The sequence below is a fragment of the Coloeus monedula genome (assembly GCF_965178545.1).
Source record: "Coloeus monedula genome assembly, chromosome: 16".
Taxonomy (NCBI): domain Eukaryota; kingdom Metazoa; phylum Chordata; class Aves; order Passeriformes; family Corvidae; genus Coloeus; species Coloeus monedula.
In genome coordinates this window covers 7114002-7126485 of record NC_138796.1, presented here as the reverse complement: position 1 = coordinate 7126485, position 12484 = coordinate 7114002, and the positions used below count along the sequence as shown (strand labels likewise).

The 12484-nt window shown below is 60.6% G+C and overlaps 1 protein-coding gene across 1 annotated transcript in view; it reads right to left on the bottom strand.

Annotated features, from left to right (window-relative positions):
- Window positions 1-112: 112 nt before the first annotated feature.
- RAI1 (retinoic acid induced 1) overlaps window positions 113-12484 on the bottom strand; it is a 74532-nt gene continuing 62160 nt past the window's right edge. The window contains exons 3-6 of the mRNA XM_082292337.1: window positions 4020-9633; window positions 2731-2824; window positions 2375-2424; window positions 113-1999 (exon numbers count right to left, since the gene is read on the bottom strand). Of these exons, the coding sequence (XP_082148463.1) occupies window positions 1985-1999; window positions 2375-2424; window positions 2731-2824; window positions 4020-9617 (5757 nt within the window). The 5' untranslated portion in view covers window positions 9618-9633 and the 3' untranslated portion in view covers window positions 113-1984. The remainder of the gene's footprint in view (window positions 2000-2374; window positions 2425-2730; window positions 2825-4019; window positions 9634-12484) is intronic.

Here is a 12484-nt window from a genome sequence, read left to right as displayed (position 1 = left end):
TGCTGGATTGGAGGTGGACTGACACCAAAAGTGGGGGGCAAGGGACCCCCCACAGCTGTGGATGCCTTGTCCCCACAGGGCTACACGGGAGGGGGGGACAAAGGTGGCAGGGATGGGGGCACTGGGTGCTGAGGGACCCCATTCACCCCCTCTTCACCCCATGATGTCCCAGCGAGTGCTGTCTCCCTGTTCCCATACCCCATCCCCTCCAGCAAGACCTGTGGGGACAAAGGACCAGCCAGGGGCTGTCACAGCCCAGGGGGGACCCCAGCAGCCCCCCAGGGATAAAGAGAGGCCACGAGCAGGGCGCCACGTACTTCCAAAACAATCGTTGTATCTTTATTGACGCTCTGAATGCAATGACCTGTTTTTTTACTCTTAAGGAAAATAAACATCTTTTAGAAACAGCTTGTTACACACAATCTTCAGTGTGAAGCAATATACTAATAAGAACACTAGTCTTAACATTTACAGTCTTCATATATATTATATATATGTATATGTATACATATATATACACTATATAATGAGGCAATATATAATACACACGGTTTACCATTTTACAGTCATATGTACAAGATGTCACTAAAAATAGCCAGATTTCAGGCAACGCTGCCAAGGACACAGGGATTTTTTTCTTCTTCTTCTTTAAATTAATTATTTTTATTATTATTTCTCCCTTTTTTTTGTTTTTCTCACCTCCTCTTTTGTGTTTTTCACTCCTGTGTCCAAGGCAGCTGCTGAAATAACAGACATTGTGTGGTCAGCAAACCTTGGGGTGGGTGGGATGGAGGGGACACAAGAGGTGGTGGGGACATGGGGCGCTGGCTCTGCGGGGGATACGGATGGGACCAGCAGTGTGCCCCCCTTTGCAGGATGCTGCACAGGTGGGCGGCAGCCGGTGGCTGTTTTTAGGATGAGATTTGGGGTTGGTTCACCCTGGGTTGGTTGCCACCTGTGTCAGGGTGTGGGTGACACAAATATGGGCTGTGGAGCCTGGGGACATGGGCAGGGGTTGCTGAAGTGTTGGGTAGCCCCCCAGCTCCACTGAGGTGGCCAGGAAGCAAAAGCCAAGGGAGCTGAGCAAACCCAGGGCAGTGTGGGGTGAGCCAGGCCCATGTGGAAGGAGGAAGCAAATGCCTCCTCCTCCTCCTCCTCCAATTCAGCATGGAGAATTGTGGAGTTCAGCAGAAGCACAGGACGAGCCACAGAATGGGTGCTGGTGAAGCCAAGCAGAGGCAGGAGGGTGGGTTTTGGGGGTCCTGGACAGCAGGACAAGGTGTCCCCAGCCCAGCAGTGCCAGCGCCGCATGGAGTGGGAGGGTGGTGGTGCAATGAGTCAGGGTTTGGGGTATGGGAGTGGGGCTGGGGCAGCTCAGTGGGTGCCCACCAGCCTGGCCAAGCAACCTTAGCCCCCCCAGCACCCTGGGTGTGGATGAGGGCAAACAGGAGATGGAAGAACAAAACAGAAAAAGCAGAGTGACGTTTCAAACAGCAGGCCGTTGTTTGCCTTTTTTTTTTCTCATTTTTCTCTTTTTTCTCCTTTTTTTTGGTCTTTTTTTTTTTATCCTTTTCTCCGCTGAACTATATACAGACACCATGAGGTTTGCTGAAGGCAACATCTCAGATCAGATCAGTGTGATATTGAGAGCCGGGACCCACGGAGGGTCCGGCGGCCCCAGAGTAAGACAACATCGCCGGGACCCCCCTTGTACACGGACACCCCCCCGCCCCCCTGTGCAGCCATCGCGGGTGGGGGATCCCGATCCGTCCCCCGCGTATCCAGACCGGGTTTTACCGGGACCCGGCGGGAAGGAAAGCCCGGCGCTGGCTCCGCCCCCCCGGAGCGGGCTCGGGGGGTCCCGGGGGGTTCCGGGGCGCTCACGGGCAGCGGCGGGTCCCCGGTACGGCCCGGCCCCGCTCCGCTCCAGGCGCTGCCTCCTCTGCCGGTCCCTCGCTGGCGGCGGGGCGGGTGCCCGCGGGCGCTACACCGGCTGCCTCTGCGGGGAGAACGGAGGTGTCAGCCCGGGGATCCCGTTGGAGGCGGGGGAAGGTGGCCCTGTGTTGTCCCCATCGGCCCCCGCCCCACCAATACCGGGCATCCACCCGGGACACAGCGCTTTGAGAAGGAGTTCAACCATCATTCACCACCTCATCTGTGCTGAGGGAAGGGGATAAGACCCTTCAGACCCATCTGGGGAGTCCCAGTCATGCATGCAGTCACTGGTCCCCCTGATACCCCCATGGATGTGATGCCCACACAGAGCTGAGCATCCAGTATGGGTGTCCCCAGGAATCTGGGGTCTGAAGGCAGGTCCTCATGCCACAGGGAGCTGCAGAGCATTGCAGGGTGCACAGGGGGGCTCTGGGCTTACCTTATGTTTGGGACATCTCAGAGAGAAGCTCTCCTCGGTTAATAAGCAACCTGTGAGGAGGGGACAAGGATGTGTCAGGGGACATCCTGCGCTGCAAAGCAGCTGTCCCTGAGTAGGGGGAATGCAGTGTCCCCCTGGTCCATGGCCACCCAGCAGCCACAGCGTTTGTGTGAAGGGCTCAGGTGAGGCCAGACAAGCTTGTGACACCTGCCAGTGCTGCCAGCACAGTGGGCATCACCATCCTGGCAAGCCAGTGAGCCACGAGCCCACCCCTCACCTTGGAGCAACAGGCCCCATGTTCAGCTGGCTCAGAGAGTGCCCAGGACCCCGTGCCCCATCCCCGTGGCTGAGCTCACCTGTGTCGACGGCACATGCGTAGTGGTAGGTGTGGGGACACCCCTTCTGGCAGCAGCCCACGGTGGCTCCTGCTTGCTGGCAGCTCGAGCACTTCTGTACACGCACCCGGGAATTCAGAGCAGGGAAGGAGAGATGTGGAGAGACAGAGAGACCCCGTCAGAGTCCAGTGCAGAAGAAGAGAACCACAACAGCCCCAGCAGCAAGGGCAACGCGGGTGTTCCCGATTCTCTCCAGCCCCTCCTTGCCTCTCCCAGGCAACATGCTTCCTCCCGTGCCAGCACACTGTGAATAACACCGTTCCTGTCACTTGGCTGTCTGCAGCCACGCACGAGCTTTCTACCTGCCATACCACTCTCCTGGATAACACTGAGCCCACAGCTGTGCTCCATGGGGAAGGAGGTGAAGGGACATGACCTGGGTTGTGCCCAGCCTGCCCCATCCCCAGTGGGTGAGGGTGGGATGGGAGTACCTGGCTCTGTGGTGAGGGCAGCAGCTTCCACACAGCCATGAAATGAGCACACAGGCTTAGGAATACAGCCAGCCCTCAAACCTGGCACTGGGGGACTTGCTGGAAACCTCCTGCCCAGCCTCTGATGGGAGGCTGTCCCCTCCCTCTCCCTAGTACTAAAAATCCACATCACAGAATCCCAGAATGGTGTGGAAGGGACCCTAAAAAAGCTCATCTCATTCTACCCCCCTCCCACAGGCAGGGACACTTTCCATTAGACCAGGTTGCTCCAAGCCCGATCCAGCCTTGAACACCTCCAGGAATGGGGCAGCCACAACTTCTTGTCCCCTTCAGCAACCTCCCTATCTTGCTCACACAATGCGGCCTTGCTTCAATTACTGTGGGAGAGGAGCAGGGCAGCGTCATCCCCTCCCTCCAGCTTCCCTTCCCCTGCTGCCCATCACGGTGGCATCAGGCCGCATTGTGCCCATTTTCATCTCCCACCCTGCAGCATCTGTGCTGCTCTGAGCCACCCCGTGCAACACAGGACTGGGCCAGGGGATGTGATAATCCCAGGGGGGCCCAGTCGCCTTCCTAAAACATAATACCGTAGGTATTTTTGTGCCTAAAAAGGAGAGTTCAGGTGCTATCAGCAACACAGCAGCACAAATCTCATAGGGACCCAGCGGGGCTCACGGTGCTGAGCACCCGCCCTGCTCTCCCAGGGCAAAACTCCTAATTTTCATCCCGACCACAGGTGCAGACACAGGAATGCTTGAAGGAGGCCAGCGGGAGATGCCGCCTCGGGATGCGGCCCCGGGCGTGCGGCCGAGCTCTTACCAGGTCTGCAGCCGCCTTGACAGCCTCCTGCAGCCCATAGAGCTTCCCCGCCACCAGGAAAACCCCAGCGGTCCATACGGCACAGGCCTCGTGCAGCCAGTGCTCCTGCGTGTCGCCCGCCGGCTCCTGCGGCGGGGACTCGGCCTTGTGACATTCGTGCCGCCGGGGCTTTTCGGCCGCCTCCTCGCCCTCTGTCCTCTCGTCACAGCAGTAGCAGCTCTGCAGCCGACGGAACATGCCCCGCGGGCTGGAGCGCAGCGCGCTCTGCTTGGCCGCCTCGGCGGCCCCCTCCGGCCGCGCCGCCTTCCCGCCGCCGCCGCAGCCGCCCTCAGTCCCGCGGGGCGCCCGCTCGGCTGCGGCGGGCACGGTGGAGTCCTCGCCCGGCCCCTCCGCCCGCGCCTTCTCCTTCAGCCGGGATTTCTTCTTGGGCAGGCAGTCCTCGGGGTAGTAGGGCCCGCAGAGGTCCCCCAGGTCCTTGTAGTTGGCGGGGTTGCGGCAGAGGCAGCAGACCAGGCACGCGGCGCTCAGCGCCTTCGACACCACCGGCCCCATGTGCATGGTGGAGGAGGCGGGCAGAGCCGCCCGCGGCCGCGGCGCCGGCCCGGCCGGTCCCCGCTGCAGCCGCGCCTCGTCGCCGGGCGAGTTCACGACGGTGCAGGTGGTGGTGAACTCTCCGCGCCGCTCCACGCGGACGTAGGGAGCGAAGGGCGGGGCCCGGCTGTCCGCCCGCAGCCGCTTGCAGGAGATGTATTTCAGCCGGATCTCGGGCTCGGCGGGGTGTAGCAGCGGGGCCTGCTGGGGCTGCCGCCGCCGCTTCCCGCGGCTCTTGCACCGCGCCGGCACCGCCTTGGCCTTGCCGTGGCCCAGACGCTTCCGCTGCCGCTTGGAGTAGCCGTTGTAGTTGGAGTGGTTGGCCCGCGGCTTCGGGCCCCGCGCCGACCCGGCGGCAGAACGTCCCTCAGCAGGGCCGTCGCTGCTCCCCGCCTCCTTCTCCTCAGTCTTTGGTTTCTTCTCTCGAGGCGCCTCCTCCGCACCGCCCGGGCCGGCCACACGCTCCCGGGGCAGCGGTGGTGGCAGTGCAGGGTTCAGGGGCGCCTTGGCCATGCCCAGCGCCGCCGCTTTGCCCTTGCGGTTCCTCTTCTTGGGCAGGAGCCCCAGGTTCTTGGCCACCACGTTGGGGCTGGACTGGGTCCCCGGCGTTGACCCACAGGCCTCCCCCTGGCAGCCATCATGGGACAGCTTCTTCCCACCACCCGGCTTCCCCTTTGGTGCTCGGCCATTGGGGTTCCGGCAGAGCGGCTCAGCCACCGGCATTGTGGGCACCTTCTGTGCTGCCGCCAGCTTGGGCAGCCGCGCGTCGCCCACTGCCACAGCCACCCCACTGTGCTTCACCACCCGCTCCCGCTCCACCCCAGCTGGGCTCAGGGAGGAGCCATAGGCAGCCACTGTGGCTGCCACTGCTGTGGCTGCTGGTTTGCAGGTGAACTTCTTCAGGTTGGGAGAGGTGATCTTCTGGACGATGGCCTCCAGCTTGAGGCCGCGGCCCTTGCGGGGAGGCAACACTTTGGTCTTAGTGGCCTCCTGGAAAGCTGCCCGGGAGGTGATCTTGATGCAGACATCAGGGGCCTCCTTTGGCAGGGGGGGCTTCGGGATGGCTTCACCAGAGCTCTTGGGAGGCAGCTTGGCTTTCACCTTCTTGGCTACCGGCATCTTCTTGAAGAGGCTGGGGGGACCCTCTGGCTTCTCCTCCTTCACACCACCGCTGTTGCTCCGCAGGACCAGGTTCCTCTTTTTGGTGGGGATTGGGGAGATGAAGGTGGACTTCCTCTTCAGTGAGTGCAGGGGCCGCTCTGACATCTTGCCCCCCATGCCCGGCCCCGCTTTGGGCAGTTTCATCCGGGCACCCACCTTGCCCTCCTTGTGGGGGCTGCCCGGTGCTGGCAGCTTGAAGGCAGGTGGGAGGTGGTTGTTGGATATGAGCTTTTTGGGTGCCTTGCAGTTCTTCAGCCGGACATCACCTGCCCGCTTGCCCCTCTGCCGCTTGGTGTAGAAAACCTCCTGTGTCTTTGTCCGGGAGCGCAGGATCATCGACCGCTGGTCCCTCTCCCCAGCTTCTACCGCGTCCCCCTCCAGTGGTGTCGGCCCTGCCACCTCCTCTGCCGCCACCAAGCCAGGCACCAGGAGGGCAGCATCACTGGCGTTTTGGACAACCCTGGGGGCCGGCCGGCTGTTGCGTTTCCTGGTTTTGAAAGCCACCCGCTGCTTCACACCGCAGCCAGGCTTCTTCCCCAGCTTCTCCTGGTGTGCGGGGGCTTTCAGTCCCTCCAGTGGGGCAGGGGCACGGGGCTCGGCTAGGGCGGTGAAGGAGCGGGTGCACATGCGTGCCGGCAGGCCCTCGGCTGGAAACCGGGGTGTTTGGCTCTGGGCGCTCTTGCTCGGTACCTCCGCCTGTCCGTCTGGCCCCAGGCAGGTGCCGGCCACACTGCTGGCTGCTGGCAGCTCATCGAATGGATTCAGCATGGTGCTGCCAGGGCCATCCCCCTCTGGCAGCCGGCAGTGGACCCTCTTGTTGCGGAGGCTCTTGCCCCGTGAGACAGGCTCCATCTTCCCCAGCACATTTTCGGGTGTGAGTTGCTGCTTCACCATGACCGACGAGGCAGATTCAGCATCAGCTGCCTCCAGGTGAGATGTCTCCCCTCCGCCATTCTCCTCCTCAGGCTGGATGTGGGGCAGGGAGGATTTGAACCAGCTCTTCACCTTGGTCTCCGTGCCCACAGCAGGGCCCAGCAGGATGACGGACTGGCCGGAGAGGCGTGGAGTGGGAGCTGAGCTCTCCTTCTCCACTGTGCTGACAGTCTCCTCAGCAGACACAGGCACCTCACTGGAGGACAGCACGGCCGGCATCTCTGGGGGCTTGGGTGGTGAGGCATCGTACGTCACTGACTTCTGCTCTGAGCCAGCCAGCTCACAAAGCGAGGAGTACTCCTCTGCCTCCAGGTCTGACTCTTTCAGATCCGGTGAGGAGATGATGGGGATCTCACTGAAGTCCCCGGCCGAGCAGCAGTGCCGGGTGTCCTGCAGCCACCTCTCGCTGTCTGCCTTTGTTGCTTCGTCGTAGGTCAGTGTCTCCTCCTCCTCCTCCATCACCTGCTGGCCAAAGTCCTGGACTGGCTCGCTCTTGGCTGGTTGCTCTCCATCGCACAGGTCCAAGCCGCAGGCATTTTTTTTCTCCTTGCAGGAGCTCACCAGTTTGCTGGGGAACAAGCCCTTGGGGAGGTCGGTGGCCTGGAGGTCCTTCCACCGCAGGCAGGCCTCGCCCAGGCTCTCCTCCGGCCACTCAAAATGCTCCATGGCATTCTCAGACGCCACCGAGTTGGCAGTGGTGTTTGAGTAGCAGCTGTAGCCAGTGGCTCCCGCACTTGACGTCGCTGCCGGGATGCTGGGCTTGGAGTTGAAGGCCAGTGGGGCCGTGTCCTTCAGCACATCCTTGGTTTCAGTGGCTGTGAACTCCACCTGGGGACCCTCATACACCTCCTCACTAAAGTCCTTCCCCGTGCTGGCCCCTGAAGCTTTGTCCAACTTGAGGGGCTCAGTGAGCGTGCTGGAGTCACCCTGGCTGGGCCAGGCACCCTTCACCATGGAGTCCAGGCTGGGCCGGTGATTCTCCAGCTGGAAGGGGGACTTAGTGGCCTCCTTGCTTAGCATGGGCAAGTTGGCCCAGGCTTTGTCCGCCTTCTCGCTGATGGCATCCTGCAGGACAATGATCTCAGAAGCCAGCTCCTCCTGGGACAGGGCGCTGAGGAGCAGTCGGGGGCAGTCCCGTTCATTGGTCACATACTTGGTGAAGGTCTCCAGGGGCAGCGTGGCATGGATACTCTGGAATGAGTCATCTGATTTGGTGGACATGTCATCTGGGGAGGTCACAGAGCAGGTGGACACTGACTCAGGCTTTGCCTTGGAGTTGCTGTTAACGCGGGCAGGACTGCGGTTCTGGTTGCAGTACAGGAAACTTCTCTCCAGCTGGTCCTCTGACCCACTGAGATAGTCAGTGTCCTGTGTCTCAGCGTGAACAGACTGGGGGGTGCTCAGTGGGTCAGACAGGGGGGTCCCCACCTGCTCTGCCGAGTAGGTGCTGCTCTCAGGACTGCAGTGCTGCCCTTTGAGCTGCTCGGGGGTCCTTGCTGGGGTCTTGATGCCCTTTTTCTGGGGCACAGCTGCTTTGGAGAGCAGCAGCTGCTGGACAGTGTTGGAGATGTTCTCCACCTGGGAGGTGAGTGCTGTAAGGCTCTGCAGGCTCAGGTCTGACAGCAGGTTTTCGGGCAGCTTCTCCTTTTGCAAGTTTTTGCAGTTCCCAGACTGAGTGTCGGGGCTCGTCCCGTCGGTGGGAGAAGGGTTCAGCAGCGGCATGAAATGGCTGTGGTCAGCAATGCCAGCTGGGAAGGCACCAGCACTCAGCGGCTGCTGGCTGTATTGGAAGTTCTCCAGGTTGGGCATCAGTGGGGAGGGAGTGGAACTGTAGGACGGGGACCTGCCGACGGAGCGAGCCGGCGAGTGGCTGGCGCTGGGGCTGAAGGTCTGGTAGTACTGCTCCGGTGTCCGCACAGGCGGCGCATCGCCCGGGCAGTAGGTCTGGCCTGGCTGGTTGTAATGTTGGTACTTGGCCAGGTTTTGGTAGTGGAGGGTCTCTGAGGCATGATGCCGCCCCTGCATGGGCTGTGGGGGCTGCGGGGGCTGTGGTGGCTGTGGGGGCTGTGGTGGTGGTGGCTGCGGGGGCTGCGGCGGTGGCTGCGGGGGCTGCTCATAGCCGATGCGGTTGGGCTGGTAGCCGTGCAGGTTGGGCACACGAGGGCCAGGGGCCAGGCTAGCAGCGCTGCCCAGGGGCCGCTCGAGTGGCGGCTGCCCCGAGGGTGCCGTGCAGCTCTTGTAGGAGTGTGCCGGCTGGCTGCCCCCCGGCACCGAGGAGTAGGTGGAGGAGGCAGGGAAGGACTGGGAGTGCTGCCCAAAGTGAGGGCTCTGTGAGAAGGGCATGGGTGAGGAGACATCGTTGGGCAGTTTCTGCCGCTGCAGCTTGGGGTAGGGGAGTGCGGGCGGCTGCTGCTGCTGCTGCTGCTGCTGCTGCGGCTGCTGCTGGAAGTGAGTCCGGAAGGGCAGCGAGGTGGCTGCTGGCTCATGGTATGGCCGCCCACCCGCCAATGCCGCTGTCTTCTTCATCAGGTTGTCCTCATACTTGGCCACGCCGCCGGGCAGCGCCTGTGGCTGGCCACCCCAGGCCTGCAGGCTCTCGTCCCCGGAATACCGGGCCGGATAAGGGCTGTTCTCCTGCACGGTGTAATTGGAAAAGGCCGGCCTGCCCTGCAGCTGCTGCCCTGCTAATTGCTTGTTTCCCCGGTGGTATTTCTCCACGGCGCTGTTCTCATAGCCCGCATATGGCAGCTGCTGCTGACTGTAGTACTCCTTCGCCACCAGCCTCTGCCGCTCGCAGTTCGGCCCTGCCTGACTTTGATGCCTGTAATTCTCCAGGCGTGATGTATCTTGTGAAGTCGGCTGGTAGCTCTGCTGGTTGCCATGGAAACCACACCTTTCTCGAAAGGACTGCATGGCGCGGGCTCGTTATCTGCGAAGAGAGAGAGGCGAGAATTCAAATGAAGCGTCGCCACCGTGGTGGGCCAGGGACCGAGAAGGCCAGCGTCACCTGCACCATGGGGGCATCATCGCCTCGCCTCACCTCAACTGCTGGGCATCGCCCCACAGCCACCCTGGAATACAGCACGTGATGCTGCATCACCTCACATTGCCCTACATTGTCTGGCATCACCCCATGGTGCATTGAATTGCCTGCATGGCCTTGCATTGCTCTCCAGCACCTCACCTTGTGTTTCACCTCCTTGCATCATGTTGCCTTGCATTACATTGCCCTGCATTTCATCTCCTTGCATCTTGTTGCCTTGCATCACCCTGAATTGCATCGCCCTGATTTGCCCTGCATTGTATCGCCTCACGCTACCCTTGCTTCATGTTGCCTTGCATTTCATCACCCTGGTTTGCATCGCCCTGCATCACATTGCTGTGCATCATCCTGCATCATATCACTTTCCATTTCAACTCCCTGCATTGTGTTGCCTTGCATTGCATCGCCCTGAATTGCATTGCCCTGCATTGCATCCTCCTGCCTCACCTCACATCACCCTGCACCACATCACCTTGCATTTCATCACCCTGCATCGTGCTGCCCTGCATTGCATCGGCTTGCATGGCTCTGCGTCTCATTGCCCTGCATGGCATCCCATCCCATTGCCCTGCATCCCATCCCTGTGCACTGCACCGCCCTGGATGGCAGCAGCTGGCTCCACGTCACCTTGCATCGCTCTGCATCGTGCCATGTCACCCTGCATCACATTGCCTGGCACTGCATCCCCACCTTGCAGCGTCCTGCACTCCCCTCTATCCCACCTCCTTGCATGGCAGCACGGTGCCCACGGGCAGGAGGGTGCTGGGATCTGGCTGCCCCCTCCCTGCCTGCAGTGGGCCCAGACACCCTCTTGTCCCTGCTGCTGGAGCTGCCCACCCCTCCCTGCCTGCCCCACCTGGTGCAGTGACCCCCACACCGTGTTGGGGTCCTCCAGCCCTGCTTTGTGTTTCACACATCCACCACCCCTCACATCCGCAAATCACTCCCGCCCTTCTCACACGCCTCCCCAGGGATGCCGGGATCCTGCGAGTGCCTCTGCACACCCCTCTTATCGCCATTCTTTTTAATTATTGGGCTAATTACTGGAAGCAGCAGCACAGAGGACCAGAACCACAGGCTCTGCTGCAAAAAAAGTCATTTCAACTTGCTGGCTCTGCCCGTCTCTGCCGGCTGCTGCCTCCTGCAGCCCCCCCGGCCCCAGCGATCCCTCTGCCCCGGTGCGATGCCATCTGGAAGCTGTCTGCTCCCGCCAGCAGCCGTCATTACTGAGTGCCTCACCACCGTCGTCATTAAAGCTCCCCATTTCCTCACCCTGCTTGCTCTGGGAGCAGAGACACACCTGGGTCACTGGTTTGATCTCTTTAGGCAGTCAAGTGGCTTGTGGGAGCTAATGAAGGGCTTGGTGGGAGGGGGATGCATCCTGCCTGTCTCCAGCACCAGTGGGTTGAAGGTACTGGGGTGGACACAAGCCTGTTTTGAACGTGAATTGAGATTTGGCAGCCTGGGTTAGGGCAGCCCCAAGGGTCTGTAGCTGTCCAGGGACATCCCCAGCGCTGCTCCCTTGGCAGTGACGCAGCGGTGACACCAGTGCTGTCCCCTCAGCCTCCATCAAGGCAATGAGTGTAACAAGAGGGGAGGGGTGGGGTGCTGGTGGTGTCTGTGCCGAGCCCACCCCAGCTCCTGGCACGTTTTTCTGTGGTGCCAGGCAGCCTTGAGCCAGGACACGGATTCACTTGTGTCCCCACATGTCCCTGCACCACCATCATGCCACCACCACATGCCAAACGCTGCATGGCTCCAGACAGTCCCTTTGCTGGAGGTTCTGCCACAGCCACATAAACCACAGTGCTAGTTTGACGAGTCCCAGCTCGGTCCCTTTTCCTTGCAGCACCCACCAGTAACACCTCAGCACCTTTTGGGGGTCTACACACACACACACACACGGGGCTTTATTTAGTTCTATTTCCATAAACACCAGCTGCTCAGGGATGCACCGATCACACGGTGTCCTCGGGCACCACCGGAGCCAGGCTCAGTGCCACCCACACTAGCCCAGTGCCCCATCTTTCCCTGTTCCCCATCCCCTTTTGGGATGTTTTCGATGTCACTGCCACATACTGCAGCTGCATCTTGCAGGCTCTGCAGGCAACTGGATGCAGCTAAAACCTAAATTCCAGGGAAAAGATGGGTCAAAAACATCTGGAAAGCTGGCACAAAAGCCGCCTACCACAGCATGTCGTCTTGTGCCAGCCCTGTGCCAGTGCTGCTGGAACAAAGGCAGGAAAATCAAAGCCAGGCTGTGGGGCAGCCCTGGGCAGTGGTAGGAGAATTAATGGGAGCAAAGGGCCCCTCATGCTGTGTGGGAGTGGGTTTGAAAAATGAAATCGGCTTGAGAAGACCCTGGGCTGAAGCTTTAGGGGGAGCTTTTCTCCCCTCTCTCCTTTATTATTAATTATCATGATTAATTAATTATTGTTATTAATTAATTATTGTTAATTTTACAAACAGCTGGGACGATGTCAGGATGAGCAAAAGTGCACAGTGCGAGGGGACGGATCAGTCATTGGCACACAGAGGTGGGGATGCACAGAGGGAACATGTTCCAGCTGAAATCCCATGAGCCAGAGCCGTGGTCCCATGTCCCTGTGGGCCACCTGGGCACCAGGCTGTCCCTGGCAGGGGACACACTCATCACCAGCAGCACCCGGACCCACTGGCAGAGCCAGAGGCCAGTTCTGCCCTCGGATCTGCCACAGCTTTGCTGGGGAAGGGCTGT